Raw genomic sequence first — 15,557 nt, forward strand, 5'->3', positions numbered from 1 at the left:
TTAGTAGAAATTCACTTCTGAGTTGTGGGAGGGACACTTATTGCAAGTCTTTAAAATCTGTGAATTTGTTAAAAAATACAAAATACTTCTTAAAATCCACTATGCCTTTAGTATGCATTGTGGGACATGGCATTCCAAAATCTGGCCAAATGTTTTTGTTCGACTTTGTCAAACTAAGAAGCTGCATGGCAGGAACCTTGGAGAGTGATATGTACTGTCTATCAACTATTGGTGATTGAGTTGAATAAAGTTTGGGTTGGTTTGTTTTTTTTGTCCTTTACTCTTTAAACCCCTTAACCTAAAAGCTTCCTTAACCAGGGAGCCACAGTGGAGGGGTAATGGTAATGAGCCACATGTGGCTCTGGGGCCTCAGGTTGCTTCAACCCTTCTGGAGCATCTCACAGATTTTTACTTTTTTCCCCACAAACTTTCCATTTCTCGACTAAAATGTATTTTCTTCAGCTCCAACTTTTCTTCTTTCTTTTTTTTCGTATTTGCAATTTTGCATGCCAAAGTGCAAGGTAAATGCAAAAATTCAGAACCAAATCTGGATAAAATGAACTTATTCATGAGACACCACTTTGTTATTCTGTCAGAAATAAATTGTAAACTAAAAACTTAATGATAATTTGAATGTGTTTTAAGTAAAACTATGACAAAGTGCATAAAAGTAGACTAGAGTGGTTGTGTTAGATTATACATGTGTACCTATGGCAGAGTCCGCTTTATGAGGTTCTGAAATTTTGTGTGAAGACAAACCAGCAGGGGTCCAGGACCTGATGCCTCAGCCAGGCCTCAGATGAAGAAATCACGCGTCTGAAGGTGGAGCCAGTTCGACCTCAGAGACTCATCGCTTTGAAGCAGAGTCCTGTCCCGCTTGTTGTAAAAATTTCATCTCAAATCTGTCCAGAATTTTTCTGAGGAACTTTGCCGACAGGAAGAAGTAATTTGCAGAAAGGTGATAACATATTCCAGTAAAAATAAGTTTCAATTTAAATGCATCTGGAAAAGATCGGGTCAAGGATGCTTCAAATCTGCAGCTTCTTTAGAAAAGTTAATCAGCTAAGGCTGCAGTTTCACCTCATTACATGCAGGAACCACAAGAGATTAGGAGCATTTCAGCTCACTCCATCAAACAAAAATAAAAGTTTATAATGTTTCTTTAGCCCACAGACATAAAGAAAAAAGTCAGCTAAAAAGATTCTGACGTTTGCTGAGCAGTGCAGAAGAAAAACACAAAAAGAGGTAAACTAAAAATAAGTAAAGAACACTAATATTATAACGAAAATACCTAAAAAGTAGTAAAATTATCTGTTCATGCAGCAAGCAAAGCTTACATAACAAGAAATCCTATGAAAATGTACAAACGAGAATTTACAAATGTGCTAAAAAACTAATTGTTTGATAGAAATTGAATGTTAAACAGCCCAAAAATATATTTTTTTGCTAGTACTAAGACAAATGTCGGTATTTATTAAGTTTTAATAAACCCAATTATAGTTTATTGTGATTGGAAATGACTAATTTTGGAACCAAATCTCTCAAATTTTATTTATGATACATGTTAACCCATTTATTTATAAAATGTAACTTCTAAATATACTTTAAAAATTGTCTTTTTTATATATTTTTAACTTCTTTTGACTGCAGCGTACACTAGTTCCTTTCAAAATAAAATGCAAAGATAATGTGATGAGAATTAAGCTTATTCAAATTCTTTACAACTCTCACAGTATATTAAACCTTTTAGCAATATTTGATTCAGTTATCTGACATATTGAGAATCAAAACATAGACAAAAAACTTTAAATAACTAAAGCATTATGACCAAAACTACACAACATTTTTTATTCAAAGCATTTTTCTTCATTGGAGGAAAAAAAGAACCCATGTGGCTCCAGAGCTACAGGTTGCAGACCCCTGGAGAAGCAACTTCTAACCTGCTAAACTATCTTGAAAATCTAAGAAAACTGCATTCTAAATATTAGCAAGTACCAAATAGTTTGCTGGGAAAATGTTGCTTTAATGTTGATTAAAAGGTTTAAACTATTTGAGCAGCACAGGCCAAAGTCAAGAGTCTAAACCATACAGGAAATGTCCTCTTCTTTTTGTAAAGGTTTTCACAAATGATTGATTTAATCTGAAGGTAAATATCCACTAAAAATTCATTCAGTTGGTTTGTTTAAATCAGAATCAGCTTCAATCAGCTGGAATTTCTTTAAAAAAACAAACAAGAAAGCTTCAGGAAAAAAGCCTTTTACACATAAAAGGTGTTTTCGTTGATGTGTTTCCTGAAGCTCAAGTCCGATCACTGTAACACATCTCTGTCAAGAACCCCTTTTTCTCAGAGAATATTTTGCATGAATCGCCACGAGTGGTTGCACAGTGTTGTGTTACAGGTCAAGGACTGTCTCCAGCAGTTGGAAAAGAGAATGAATGACGGGGGGGATGGAGGGAGAAAAAAAAAGGGAAGAGGCAGGGGAAAGGCGAGCGTGGCGCTGGGAGTTGGAGGTGGCGGCGGGAGTTACGGGAGCCTGCATTGTCCTTTTGCCTGCTTTTTCATGGGCTGTAATAACTCACGCGGCTGTATCCAATCTGTGCCTTTCTACGGGAACTATGAGAGCGAGGGGAGGGGGCGCCAGCAGGCTGGGTAGGAGGTCAGCTCCATGGTGCATTCCTTCACACCCCATCAGCATCTGGATGAGAGGAAGAGGGAAGGATGGATGAAGGGGGGAGTCTCAAGGGGGAGTTGGGGAGGAGCCCCTCTTTCTTTTTCTCTTTTTCTTCTTTTTCATCCCTCAGAAAAAAAGAAAAAAAAACGATGAGGTAGTTTTATTTTTTTTATTGGTGGGGTGGGGTAAGAGACCAGCCAGCTTATGCTGTGGGCTAATCCCCTCCCTAACCAAATTTAATGCACAGGGTTGCCGTGGCAACGGGAACACCGCCATGGCAACACGTGTAGCATAAGTCAGGTGCTGTTGCGCCGCGAAGCCATTTGTTGAGAGAAAGGGAGGCAGGAGGAAGGAGTGAGAAAGAGGGGAGAATAAGATGAGTGTGTGGTGGTGGGGGGTGGCAGAGAAAACAGACAGGCTGTTAGCGGAGGAAAAATATGTTATCGCCGTGGCAACGCAATGTGGCAACTCTCCATGGCAACAGCAGGTGGCTGAGGGCTGGAATGGGCTGCTTTACTTTTGCTGTGGGTGCACGTGCGCGCGTTTGTGCACACGTGCGTGCGTGTGTGTCCATCTCCCTGCGTCTGATGGGGTGCGAGCTGCATCACAAGCATCCAAATCCCATCATTTAGCGGCTTAGCCCAACGTAAAGCAGAAGTCAGATCACAAAGGCAGCTCTGCCGGGTCTCCGTGAGACTTTCCAGCAGCTTCCAGGTGTTTCCCGTCCTGTTTGTCTGCAGTAAACTACAGTCCAACCCGTCTCCCACTGTGTTTGAGAGCAGGCCGTCTGGCTGCAAACCGGGGGGGGGGGGGGGGGGGGATGAGAGAGGAGCAGCCAGACTAATGGAGAGCCAAAGACCACTCAACCTGGAAAAGCTCTCAGAGCCTCTTGCTCGTTTTCCCTCCGTATCCTTCCATCTTTCCGCATTAGAATTATGACCGCTATTGTCGTCGTGCGTGAGTCTATGCGTGACTGAGGAGCTCTCTGCCCGTGTGAGAAATGCTATCATTACTTCCCTCATTAGTGCTGCAATGATCATCTAAAGCGAAACCCCGACTTTGAGTGTGTCTTTGTGCTCGTCTGCGGGTCCAGAGACACTGGGTTTGGGGATCTTCTTTATTTATTCATATGGGTCAGGGCTGGACACTCCCCTCAACAGAGATGTGCAGAAAAGGCTTTAATGTGTCTTAAACGTGAGTGTTAAACGCACTGATGAGTGTGAATGGACCGGCGGCGGGCAGTAGGGGGTTGTCATGAGAAATTACCCCCGTGGACTACATCGCAGAGGCTATAATTCTCCGAGGTAATCATAGGGAATAATGGCAACAGTGGGACACCCGGCAATCTAATCACTATAATCAGAAGCATTGGCTTATGGGCTCAAATTCCTGCCTTGCTATCTGAATTGTAAGGAAGCCGACTGGGCTTGTTGACTTTTGCAACAGATGATTGACCAGTTTTCTCCCGTTATTCCATCCCTTCTCTCTCTCTTTTTTTTTTCCAGCCCACCACTGTGGTCGGGGAGTCCCCTATTTCGAAAAAACGGAGGAGTTCTTCTGCAAGGTACTGTCGCACCTCTGCAAAAGCTTTACACTTTCTCCGTCTGGATGTGCCAGCTCTAATCATCTCACTTCCAAATCCCCCAAATACACCCCGAGAATGAAGAGAATGGTTTGGGACCCAACCAAAACAAAGCGGGAATCTGAAAATCCAGAGCACCTCCTCCCTTCAATCACTTCCTTTCCCCCCATATTTCACATCATTCCTCGCCTCTCCTCCTCCTCTTCCCACCGACCTCCTCCCTGGTGGCTAGACAGCAGTTTAAATGGACATTCAATCCCAATCAGGGAGCACTCCGGGAGCTCGCTGGGCCGCCGAGCCCTAAATGGAGGGGGAAATGGATACATTAGGCGTCTGCGGCGAGCCCTCCATCGCTACTGATAATGGAGTAGTAATGGTCAAGGAGCCGAGGTTGGAGAGAGTGCCTGAAAACCTCCAGACGCACGAAGTCTGAGTGATGTGTCTGAGCAGCCGGACGGATGGATGGATAGATAAGGAGGAGAGTCATGCAGGCAGACTTTGAGAGAACATGTGACAAGGAAGGGCAGAAAAAGGACTTTCTTTTTTAATGTTGTGTATTTTTTAAAAGGTGTGAGTGCAGGAATGGTCAGGTGTTACATGCAGAGGCAGCAGGGGGGAAAGAAAGTTGTGACAGGCAGCCAGAGGCAAAGACAAGGAGAGGGTTTGGGGGCAGCGAGTGGGGCTGTTAGTGCCCTGAGTTATTACTTCCATTTCCCATTCCCTGAGCTTTCAGCGGCGCTCCGCTCTTAGCTGATGTGGGCTGAAAATCCGCCGCTCGCTGTCACCCAGCCGGACGAACTCAAGGACAAAGACCGGGAGCCGAGATTTCAACCTCACCTGTCAGCGCCGAAACCCTCCATTCAGCAGGTCAAAACTCTCCAGGCTCCGCCTCTAAGCTGTTCACGACAGATCGGCTTCTCGCAGCAAAATGAAGTTGATTTTTGCACGTTGGAGACCAAAGAATTCCACACAAGCATTCAAAAAAGGGAAAAATTATACATAGAATTATTCAAATTAAATCTTACGTTTTTCTTTTTTTTTTTTACTAGTTTTACTATTAATATAGCCCAATATTACAACAATTGTCGTCTCAATGGGCTTCATACTGTTAGTTGGATAATAAGCATGATATCATAAAGAACATGAAGTCATAGAATTTTTGAGTTTTTATTACGTACAGCTTATTTTGATTACAGTAACAAAAAAACGTATGTAATATGTGGAAATGACTAATTTTAGAAACAAATGAGAATAACAGCTTAGTACAAGGTGGCCCATCTTAATAAATCCTCATAAAATCTAAAACTAGCACTTATTTGTCAACATTTATTGAACTTAGCGATAACAATAAACATAAAATATCAGTGCAATTTGGAGTTGTTGTTGTTTTTTTTTGCTTAATTTAAGCTTTTCTATTATCAAGAATATGGAGGAAAAGGATTTTGACTCATTTTAATAACAATTTTCTTATTTTTCTAGAGCCAAGCTCTAAATGAGACACAAAAATTCTCGACTGTGAATTCTCTCTGTCTTTGTAAAGCGGAGATAAGTTAAAACAACTTGATAACAAATCTTGAATGTCGGGTTTGGAATCAAAACGTTTGCACCAGATGGAAGCAAGAAAAAGGTGTAAAAATTACGGGTTAGAGTCAATTTCCTGAAAAATAGCTTGATCTGCCCAATGTATTCATGCACCCATAAGAATTTATGTAAACATATGTATTAACTGTATACTGTATTAACAGTGTATAAACAGTTCCATTGGAATTAAGTCATAAATTCTTCAAATAGTTTTTTTTTAGAAAATGTTAAAAATGTTTTATTCGAATTCTGCCACTGGGGTGGACAAAATGGTCTAACTAAAAATAAAAGTCTACTCGCTAATGTTTTTGTAATCTGAGAATATTTTACTATAAAAAAATGTCATAAGGTTATTTTCCTGGCAAAACGAAAAATAAGACTTTTTTAAGATTCTGTTCTTGCAGTGGAAGAGGATTTAAATTTTTGTTGCATTCGTTTTTTTCTGTACTTAATCATAAAACAAATGTAACAAAGTATTTTAAGTTAGCTTTTTAACCCCCATCTTTATAAAGATGTGTACCGTTTTCTCCTTTTTACAATACAGTTCTATTTATATAGCCCAATATCACAACAATAGTCATATTAACGGGCTTCATATTTTATAGTAAACATAAAATCATAAGGACCAAGAAGTCATACAATCCAATAGGTAAATTCTAAACTAACTGACTAAACAGGTTAAACCAAACAGGACATCCCTCCTTCAGGGTAAGGAAACACTCAACAAAAAAAAAAAAACCCAGGGGTGTCAACATGAAGGAAGGATCCTCCCCCAGGATGGACCGGCCAAGTACCAGAACTCTTGGAGAAGAATTAGCTTATCTAACTCTGCAACTTCATGTTTAAAAGTTACAGATATAGAAAATATTAAAAGTAAACTACGGTGGCCCGTAAGTGCAAAGACATTTTAAGGATCACGAAAACAATAATAAAAAATAAAAAAATAAAAACAAATAATACAAAATAACATTACAATTTTGAAATCGAAACCACATTTCTAAAAACACAATTCCAAAAAAAAAAGGAAACATTTTGGGAAACAAAAGTAATTTCTGGAAATCAAAATGAAATGTTCAAAAAATGAAATTGGATTATGGGACATCATTGATTGGATGATGAGGTTTGTTCTCCTTTTCAACCAGAAAGTATGAGGTAGTGTCTTTCAGGAAGCTGGATGGCTCAGTAGGTTGGGTGCAGGGTAGGTGCACAGGAAACCTGGACTTGATTCCCATGGAGTGCAATGAGCTTCAAGATCCTTCGCGGTATACTGCCACAAGGGGACTCAGTCTGGGATTCGTGCGTGAGCATGCACCGCATGCCCCTCCTGACACAACAGAACAGGGGCATGCGGCGTAAAACTCTCTGTCAAACCCCTTCAACAACCACATCATCATCCAATCACTGATGTCCCATAATTCCTGCTTTGTCTGGTTTCCTATTTTGATTTCTGGACTCTACTTTTTTTTACGTTTTTCGTTTCTAGAATTTTGTTTGGATTTTTAAAATCTAAAAAGTTATTTTATTATTTCTTTTGTTTTGTTTTTTAGTTGTTTGGCTGGGATCTTTAAAACATTTTTGCGTTGATGTGATTTGCACTTCAGGGCCTCTGTAGTAAAGTGGAGCCTAAAACCGTTTCCCCAAAAATAGCAAAAGAAGAAAATGGCTTTTTAGTGACCCCAGTTTATTGTGGTGAAACAGATGATCAAACGGGTTTACATTTTCCTGAAAGTGTTTTATAATAAACGCAGGAAGCACGCTGCCTCTTGAAATGAAGTTACAGTAATAAAGTGCTCCTTTTATTTAGTCTCCTCTCTGCAAGTTGGATCTCCCGTCATTCAGCGGGGCACTTAAACACTCCCTCTGAGCGTCAGATGGACAGGCCAGTTAGCCATCCAGTTTAACTGCCAGCAACTTCATTCCACCAGCAATCCGAGCCGTCAGTCAGGCAGTCAGTCAAGCAGCATTAGCATGCATGCAGCCTGCAGACCCTGTTCTCAGTTTAACACAGCAGCCAGGCAGGCAAATACACAATGAGAGAGAGCAAGGGGCAAAGGGGGGGGGGGGGGGTGTTATGACTGAGCAAGAGGCCACTTTCAAACAGTTGCATTCTCAAGGTCTGCTGGGAGTGACCTCTGAACCGGACTGGAGCCTGCTGGGCCATGTGGAACTCATTCAACAGGAAAGCAGAGGAGGTGGCTGGGAGACGGGCTGCAGGCGGAGGCAGCCTGCGATGCCTTCTCTCGAGGAAGGCTGTCACCCCCCCCCCCCCACCCCCCCCGATGCAGACGGAGGCTCCTTCTCTTTTGTCTTTTTTTTTTTTTTGTCCTAATTTTTTTCCTCTCAAGCGCCTGGTCTTTCTCAGTTCCTTATCGCACCTCAGTGGCAAACGTCTCAGGCTTTCTCACCTGCAGAGACAGCGTGCATGCTCCGCCGGAGATATGAGTCACCCCTATGCATAGAATGACAAAAGATCAACAAAGAGTAGAGAGGGGGGGGGACGGGGGGACGGTAGAGGAACAAAAAAAAAAGGGTTTACTCAGGAATTCAGACAGCAAAGTAAAGAAGTGGAGGGTTGTCTGCGCTTGTACTGAGCATGTGCGTGCGTGTGCACGTGTGTGTCGCCGAGTAAAGTCAAACAGAGCCCCGGCGTCTCCCCGCTCTCCTCCCTCAGTCACTTTTCTTTCTCTGATCTACCACCATGTGGCACGTGAAAGAGGAAAAAAAAATGGTGGGGGTGGTTGCTGTGGCAACCTGAAGCCCCCCCCCCCCCCCCCTTGCTGACTAGCGACTAGAAACGAGAGGTTGAGGTTGCAGCGAGGGGTGTGGGAGCATGTCACGCCGGGCGGGACCTAATGCACTGCCCACACGCAAACACGGAGACACACATGGAGCCACGCCGCCAGTGATCAAGATTACAAAAGAGACTCTGTGCAGCAGGGACTTACTTATAAGGTTATGGAGAGCAGAGCTGCAGATATCAGGGGGCAGAGCCACGCTAACTGCAGTCAATAAGATTACTGTGGACACAGCCGGCCTGCAGGGGGACCACAGTGCCCACTTCCATGGGCAGAACCACAAACAGATCCATCACAATTAATTCTTTGTGTGTCATGTTACTACATGCACCAGGACTTTACATGGGGAGTTGGGGGGGGGGGGGGGGGGGGTCTGCAACTTGTATGTTTTAATGAGCCTCTGGCTCCTGGGGCAAATTAAATTCCTCCTCATAACATTGATGATTAATTTATGAAAATGAACAGGCGAGATTTAACATAAAAAAAGAGCTTTTCGCTGCAGTAGATGAATGCTGCAGTGCGCGGATGTGGACATTTTTCACCTCAAAAGCAGACAAAATCATTTGGGGGGGGACCTATAAACGGAGCCGGGAGATTTAAAGAAAAAAAAAAAACATAGCTGCTTTATTGAAAGGAGATGACTGAGGAATGGCAGCACTTCTTTTACATCCCCTCATCCTGCATCCCTCCTTTCTCGGCTCCGCCACGGTCCACTCTTCAGCAGAAATAGGACACCAGCGGAAAAACTGTGACCCCGATGGAAAATCTGAAACCGCATTAGGAGCTCGTTTTTTTTAATTTGGAAATTCACCGCCGCGGCTGCTTCTTTCCTGGAGTCGCTCTCAGAAACCTTTGTGCTTCAAATAGGTCGATAATGGTCATCAGCCTGCTAGTTTAGCTTAGCATTTAATGAAAATAAAAAAGCTGAATAAGTGAAATTGTTTTAATTGTCTTCTCACAGTCACATGAACCAGATGCTTCAAATTCGCTGATGGAAAATCATTTCTTAAAAAGCAGCTGAGGTCATTTCCTGGAAGTCTGAACTATTACTTAACCGTTTTTGCCCCAGAAAGCGTAAAAACTGAAACTTCTGTCAGCATGGTGGCTTTGATTTGTGTCTCTGCAAAGGTTCAGGAGCATAAGCCCTGATATTCCACTGTCCCTGCAGATTTTCAGTTCCTGGCTCGGAGTGGGCCTCGTGAGGATACAAGGATTTGTTCCAAAGCTTCTCTGTCATCCGGGCTTCGTGGCGTTCCTCTGACATGTGTATTTGTGCTCCTTATTTGTGGAGTTTTCTTTAAACACTTTTGGCTCCTCCAGTCTCCGCCACATCACCCCCTTTGAGCGATCATATTAATGACAAACTCTCCCAAATTATTCTTGTATCTTATTGTAAACAAAATACATCTTATTTGCAGTTTTCAAGCTTACAAGGTATAAGTTCAGAAATGTAGTTTTGGATGATTGGGTCTCTGTAACTGTAAAACGCTTTGGTGTTCAGCCCACACCATCAGAAGGTCTGGATTTAGCCGAGCCCGGTGGATCGTTGCTAGTTGAATAAATCACAGACAACTCACTTATGTTGCTTTCCTGCTCCACCTGACCTCACCTTGTTCATCGGTGTTTACCCTTTGGGCGTCCTTGGGGAGTCCAACCGCTTTGTCCATCTCAGAGAAGTCCTATTAAGTTTTAAAGGTGTCTTTTTTTTTTCCATTTCATCCTCTAAACTGCCTCCAGCTTTAATGTCTCGCTTAAGTTGCCTCTCTTTTTCTTTCAGTTCCTCGGGGCGTGATCCAGAACGGCGCCCGGGTCAGGAGTCAGGCGCTCTTCCCCGTCATCAGACCCCTGCCTGTAAGCCCGGTGGGAAGTAGGACCTCGGCCATCAGGTGGGTCCGACCTTCTAATGAGTGACACCAACTGCTTTCTCTGTCAGACGTGCACGAACAAAACACGTGTGGCGGCACAAAAGTTTGACGTAACGACATTGTTTCGTCGCTCTCGCACACCCGTTTCACCCAGATGTGTTTATGTAACACACGAGCAGGTTTATTAGAGGGACTCAAAGAGCATCTCCAGCATGCGTGGACATGCGCATCTATCACAGCAGCATAAAAGTAGAATGAATTAAACATACCCAAAGGCTCACTAAAGGTATGTAGTGAATATTTGATGACTGTAAGGGGTGCGTGTTTTTCTTATGAGATATTAATATGCTAACCCTCTCATTCTGAAGGAGGGGACACGTGAAGTTCCTGCTGATTTATGGGGTGTCAGAACCCCACCTCTGTCCTTTGAATGCTGTTACACAGAAACTGCTCCTCTGGCTAATGGAGGCAAATGTGTGTTGCAGCATAATGCAGAAAAGGGTGCGCTGGACGGTGGCCTTCGGGGTTTGCAGGGTTGACTTTGTGCTTCTCAGACTGCAGGCTGTCATTTAAAATGTGCACCGACTGCAGTCTGACATGCAGTCTGCTTCATCTAAAGGGAAGGGCTGACTCTTTCCGGGGATCCAAGGTTTTATCTGACCAGAGGGATGATGAGCTCCAGTGGGAGGCTGATAGATTATCACCCTTTTCTCTTTGCAGCAAATCAGGACTGGTGTGACAGCGGGGGTAACAATTTTCTCCCCTGTTCTGTGTGCTTCATGTAGATCATCCCTGGGAGATTATCTAACCCGCGGACAGGACTCTCCTCCGCCCTGCGGCGAGGACCTCCAGGAAGATCACACTTACAGCACCGCTAAATCCCCCAGCAGGCTGTGCTCCTCGCCGGTGGCCAGTCCCTCCTCCACGCTGGACGACGACGACATCATCGCCGTGGAGATCCAGTCAGACGTCAAACCCGAGCCCCGCGAGATCCCCGTGGATTCTCACATCACCACTGCCGCCTCCACCTGTATCTCCCAGCAGCCCCCGCGCGGACAGAGACGCAATAGCTCGGGGGCGGGAGCCGGGACCCTGCCGGGCAGCAGTTTGCCCTGGACCAAAACCCGAGCGAGGGGCATCAGCGACACGCTGCCGCTCAAGAAGCGGCGCGCGGTGGAGAAACCGCCGGAGAGCGACGACGAGGAGATGAAGGAGGCGGCGGGGTCGCTGCTTCACCTGGCGGGGGTCAGAGCCTGCCTCAACAACATAACAAACCGCACCGCCAAGGGCCAGAAGGAGCAGAAAGAGGCCCTGAGAAACTAAACATGGAACGAACTCATGAAAGATGCACGCACACATCAGCACAGACACACTCACAACAATAGATCGACAGGTAATCAGCATTAGTCTCAAAGGACACCAGTCATCTCCCTCTATCTATCTATCTATCTATCTGCAGGGCATTGGGTTAATCCTACTTATTTGTGGCAATATCAAAAATCTATGTTTTCCTACATGTTCAGCAACACTAACATCAATGGGTATTTCTCATGTGTCTATGTTGTTTCTGTTGTTCAAAAACGGGGATGAAAGCCATAAAAAAAAAATAGCATGTTTTTGTCACGAATTTGGACAAAACGACGAGTCACACCAAGGAGCGCATGCATGGTCCAGCGACATGCGATGGCGGTTTGTCTTACCTGTTTCGATTTCGCACGAATCTGTAGCAATCCTCGCAGTGATGCCGGCGACAAAGACGGCGGAGACTCAGCCTCCGACACACCCCACACGAGCACAAATGTGAGACTGTGCCAAAGAGAAGCAGACCAGGTTGCTTCATGTAGCCGATGACGAGAAAGAAAGAAAGAAAGAAAAAAAAACTCAAAGAAAGGCGTCGTGAAGCGCCAGAGAGAGGGCCGTAAGTGTCAAACTACATGTAAAACCCAATGTGACGTTTATTCATGCACTTAAGATTATTTTGTGCCACTTATACTGAAAAAGGGTAACGGCATGGTTTCTTTTCAAGAGCAGTCATAGTATTTAAGAGGAAATATATTAAAATAAAATAATAATAAAAAAAAACTCATCAAAGAGATGGATAGTGTGCCGGGTCTGAGGCAATATCTCCTTCATTTTGTTGTTGTTGTTGTTGTTGTTGATGCATAATGTAAACGTCCCTGAAACTTCCTCGGTCCATGGATATAGACACCTGGTAATAAATGTCCTAGCTGCCAGTAGCTGCCACACCTTCCTCATCATTCGACACTGTCAATGAACTCTGTACATGACCTGTGGGTTTAGCTTTCTGTTTGTGTCTGTTGACCCACACTCTACCCTCATAAAGATATAAGCAATTGGTCCTGTGCGGACGACTCTGTAAAAAGTTTAGAAAATATTTTATTTTTTTTTCCTTTCTTAATTGAAGCAATTTGACCTGCAGGACTTTCTCAGTTATATTGCATGGGTGCTTGTAAATAAGATAAAAAGCAAATCTTTTTTATTCAAAGATCATGTAAGATAAACGATGTATTTAGCATGAAGCATGACTTATTTTCATATAAACCTTGATCCTAGAGGAAAGAAGAAAAAAAAAAGTTTTTCCGCCAATTCTTATACCCGTGGTTATATTTTTAGTCTTTTTGTTGTTGCTTTTTTTTTTTCATTCCTGATGGGACTTTTAACGACACATCTTCAGGGAGGAATATGGGAGACCGTTTTACAATTGTTACGCTTGGGGTTCAGGTTCTGTAGGCCAGCCGGTGGGCTTCTCTCTCCTACCTTTGCAGCGATTTCTTTTGTTTTTAACCTCGTTGTTTCCGATCATGTGGAGTGTGTGAGTTGGTGTGCCCGGGATCACACACCCCCTTTGACATTGTGCCTGCCTGCCCCATTCTGTTATCCCAACAGAGCATCACCTGTCTCTATTTATATCAGTATTTTTTGTTGCGTTTTTGTTCTCTGCTGTGTTGGTGTCCTTTCTTTCCATTTACATCGTCCAGTGGAATTGTTTTTTTATGGGATGGGCATGGAAAACCAGGACGAATAATCCCAAAACTTCAAGTTTATGTTCCGCATTTTCCACTTTTTCTGCAAAATCAAACATGGTTGTTGTGATCAGAGGTATTTGTTTTCCATCTTTGGGGTTTTTGTTTTTTGGCTCTTCGAGGCGCATTTCACTTCAGGCCAGGAGCACAATGACTAGCGGCGTAGGTGCAGTCAAATCAGGAATGCCTATAAAGTGTTAGTTTCCTTCCATCTGGGTTTTTTTCTTTTTGAAGAGGTCTTGCAGGTGCCAAGAACCAAGCAGCAAAACAAATGCATGCCTTATCCAATGGTAGAGAACTTTGCCACCTGTAGCATGCATCACTGGCTTTGCATTCTGTGCGGCGTCCATGCCGACATGTAGAGAAGTGTTCCCATCATGTGCCATTCGTCTGATATCTGTCTGAGTGCTCCCGTGACCCGGGGTCAAGCACTCTGCTGTATTCGATGTAACAATCCACTGTTGGGGGGGGATGAGTATTGTGCTCACTTGTCAATAGGGCTGTTGCTTTTGTAACACCCCCCCCCCCCCCCCTCCTCTTTTTTGTTTTTCCTGACTCACTCGTTGACATGCGGGGGGAAAATGGCCGTTAAATCCAGCAAGTATTTCTGCCAGACGAGATCCCCAAAATCTGATGTTTCGTTCAAACCTGCCAAACCAAATGCTCTGAAATTGCCATTTCTGAGAGGGTTTTTATTTTTGTTGTTGTTGTTGTTTTGCTCCTCTCCCTGACGAGATTACATTACTGCCGTTACGTTTAGAGACCTGCCTGAGCTGGATATCGGAAAGCCATAGGTTAGAGATGTCAAATTGCAAAGCTGTTATCGATCGGTGAGATGCCATGCAGAGTACACCCAGGTGTTCCTTTTTTTATTTAATTTTTTTTATTCTTGTTGTTTTTTCCCCCCATCCACCCGGTAAATGTTCAGTTTTTCTCCCCTTATTGTGCAATCACATTGCCAAAGAATGATTTCAAGACCTATTTCATCACTACATGTAAATATCAACGTTGTCTAATACCGTGGCAAAAAAATATATAAATGTTGTTTTATTTTGTTTTCCATTTTCTGAACAACTACAATGATGTTTATGTGATGTATTGTCTTCCAGTTGGTTGCAATAATAAAAAAAATACAAGTTGCAGAAAAGATTCTTGCCTGTTTCTTATTTGCTGGTTTTTCATGAAAATCCATCTAATTGAAGCACTTTCCTCTCAAAGTCTGAAGTTAAATATAGTTGAGGATTACTAGTAAGCATAAATCCCTCCCTTAGCAGCATCGTTTAAACTTGAAACGCCATTTACTGGCAGTGTTAGCTTTAATTCACTCTCAAACCTGACCTCAATCATTAACCCCGCACATTCTCATCAACAAGAGGTCTTATCATAACCATGCTTCCTCTCCCAGATAATTAGTCATTTACTTCGTCTAATCATTTAAGTTCAATACTTCTGATTAACTACCCCCCACCCCTTCAGGGAGGGACGTAAAAGAGTTAAGTGCACCAAAGAGTTCCTCAATGTCTTATCAGTCTGAGTGGTGCCATTTTGGAGCCGTGTGGCGGTGGAAGCCCATTCATAATTGAAGTAGAGACCGGCTTAATCTTGAGCCAGTGGCTCCCTGTGCAGCACGCTCCCATCACAACACAACTGGAGCTTGCAGCTCCTCTGTTGCTATGCAACTACAGCAAAGAAGGGGGAGTAGGGAGTGGGGGGGGGGGGGGGGGTAAAGTGTGCATTCTCCAGATCTTTAGAGGGCATCATGCTTCTCTAATGTTACACCGGAGTGAAGCTCAAAGACAGCAATGCCCTAGCCTGCATATATGATCACATCCCAAACATTCATAGCATGGATCACTCGCTTGCTTTTTGATCACGTTGAACTTTGCTTCCCCTGTAATTATAGAAGCATGAGAGGGTGATCTGCAGGGTCAGATCACCCTCTCTCTCTTTTTTTTACATCTTCTTTAGATAATTTCAGTAAACACAGTTTTCAGAAAACACTGAATTGTTTGTGGATT

At 43.4% G+C, this 15,557-nt stretch overlaps 1 protein-coding gene across 3 annotated transcripts in view; it reads left to right on the forward strand.

Moving 5' to 3' along the window:
* LOC101159152 (forkhead box protein N3) overlaps positions 1 to 14,686 on the forward strand; it is a 75,765-nt gene extending 61,079 nt beyond the window's left edge. For all 3 annotated transcript variants that reach the window (XM_011491485.4, XM_020714699.3, XM_078943152.1), the window contains exons 4-6: positions 4,178 to 4,236; positions 10,408 to 10,516; positions 11,281 to 14,686. In XM_011491485.4, coding sequence (XP_011489787.1) covers positions 4,178 to 4,236; positions 10,408 to 10,516; positions 11,281 to 11,818 — 706 coding nt within the window. In that variant the 3' untranslated portion in view covers positions 11,819 to 14,686. The remainder of the gene's footprint in view (positions 1 to 4,177; positions 4,237 to 10,407; positions 10,517 to 11,280) is intronic.
* The last annotated feature ends 871 nt before the right edge of the window (positions 14,687 to 15,557 follow it).

This window comes from Oryzias latipes, chromosome 24 (assembly GCF_053564925.1).
Source record: "Oryzias latipes strain Hd-rR chromosome 24, Olatipes_Hd-rR_3.1".
Taxonomy (NCBI): domain Eukaryota; kingdom Metazoa; phylum Chordata; class Actinopteri; order Beloniformes; family Adrianichthyidae; genus Oryzias; species Oryzias latipes.